Source organism: Acyrthosiphon pisum, chromosome A2 (genome assembly GCF_005508785.2).
Source record: "Acyrthosiphon pisum isolate AL4f chromosome A2, pea_aphid_22Mar2018_4r6ur, whole genome shotgun sequence".
Taxonomy (NCBI): Eukaryota; Metazoa; Arthropoda; class Insecta; order Hemiptera; family Aphididae; genus Acyrthosiphon; species Acyrthosiphon pisum.
The window spans coordinates 118,259,888-118,261,134 of record NC_042495.1 but is presented as its reverse complement, the minus strand read 5'-3'; the positions used below and the strand labels follow the sequence as shown (position 1 = coordinate 118,261,134).

Genomic DNA, 1,247 nt, shown 5'->3' with positions numbered 1-1,247 from the left:
ATCAGTTTTTATTTACGTTAGTATTTTAACATTATTTCTCTTTAGTTTTACAATAATAATCTTATCTTAGTGTTAATATTCCAATATAATATAAATTCCTTAATTTGTCCGGGATATAACAACGGACCACTGATCATACTGATTTTTAATCTTATTTCCATTTGTTTTATATTCTGTAATCAAACTCATTCAAATTATTATTTTTATACTTTATTCACAAATTTTACTATTATTATTTTTACTCCCTGTTTTCTCTTCCTAGTAGTATTGTTTAAAATTTAGACATTCAGATCAATTATTTTACTAATTTGTTCGATAAGCCACCTCATTTCCTTAGTTGAAATATTTTATAAAATTAACGTACCCCTGCTTGCCAACCATAGTATTAAATATACATTTTGTAAACCTCACGTCCGTTTTCGGGTCATGAGCGTACGTTATCCTATGTTTTTTCGTACAAATCATACCGTGGGCTTCTGTTAAATTCAAATTCCTACCATTCTTTTATGATTAACCCTTTAACCTTTTGTTGTGTTTGCGTATTTGCAATTTGACTATTGCAAAATTGTTTAAGGAGGTCGTTTACCTAATCGCTTATGCCAAATTTAACTATTCATATACAAGGCTATGAATTTATTGCACTAAAAAACTATTAAATATGCATGCATATAAGCACTAAAAACTGAAAAAATATGCATAAAAATATGATCTAAAAATTCTTAAAATATGCTCTTATTTTTCAAAAATATGCAAAAAAACCACAAAAATGTAACTTTTATTTTAATTTGTTTTCATTATAATTGTTTATTAGTTTTAGTTTAATTATTAGTATTGTTACATATTGATATAGCTGATATGAGTATATGATTTTTGGGCTTGACTAGTCTTGATCTTCGTAGTATACAAGATCTAGTTATTGCATTGTAGCATTGTACAATCAATAATTTCTTTAGATTTTCATACTCGAAAGACCTCATGTTTGGTGCCAACAAAGTTTTATATAAAGAAAAGAAGCGTTCTACGTCTGACGAAATTATTGGGGCAAACTTGAAATAGGTACGTCATGTCGCTACTGGTTTAATCTTCTGGTAGGTATATTCAAACCTACATTGTTTTTTTCGCCAGTTAATATTTTTGAAATATTACATATTTTTTGAAATCTTTTGGTTTTGTTAAGAACTGTTTAATCTCGACTTCAATAGGGCAAAAGTCGATAATACAAGTTAAATACTCGAGTAAAAATAGAA

The 1,247-nt window shown here is 27.3% G+C and overlaps 1 protein-coding gene across 1 annotated transcript in view; it reads left to right on the top strand.

Annotated features, from left to right (window-relative positions):
* LOC107882839 overlaps window positions 1-1,056 on the top strand; it is a 4,342-nt gene extending 3,286 nt beyond the window's left edge. Inside the window, exon 2 of the mRNA XM_029490060.1 lies at window positions 954-1,056. Coding sequence (XP_029345920.1) covers window positions 954-1,056 — 103 coding nt within the window. The remainder of the gene's footprint in view (window positions 1-953) is intronic.
* Window positions 1,057-1,247: the final 191 nt, after the last annotated feature.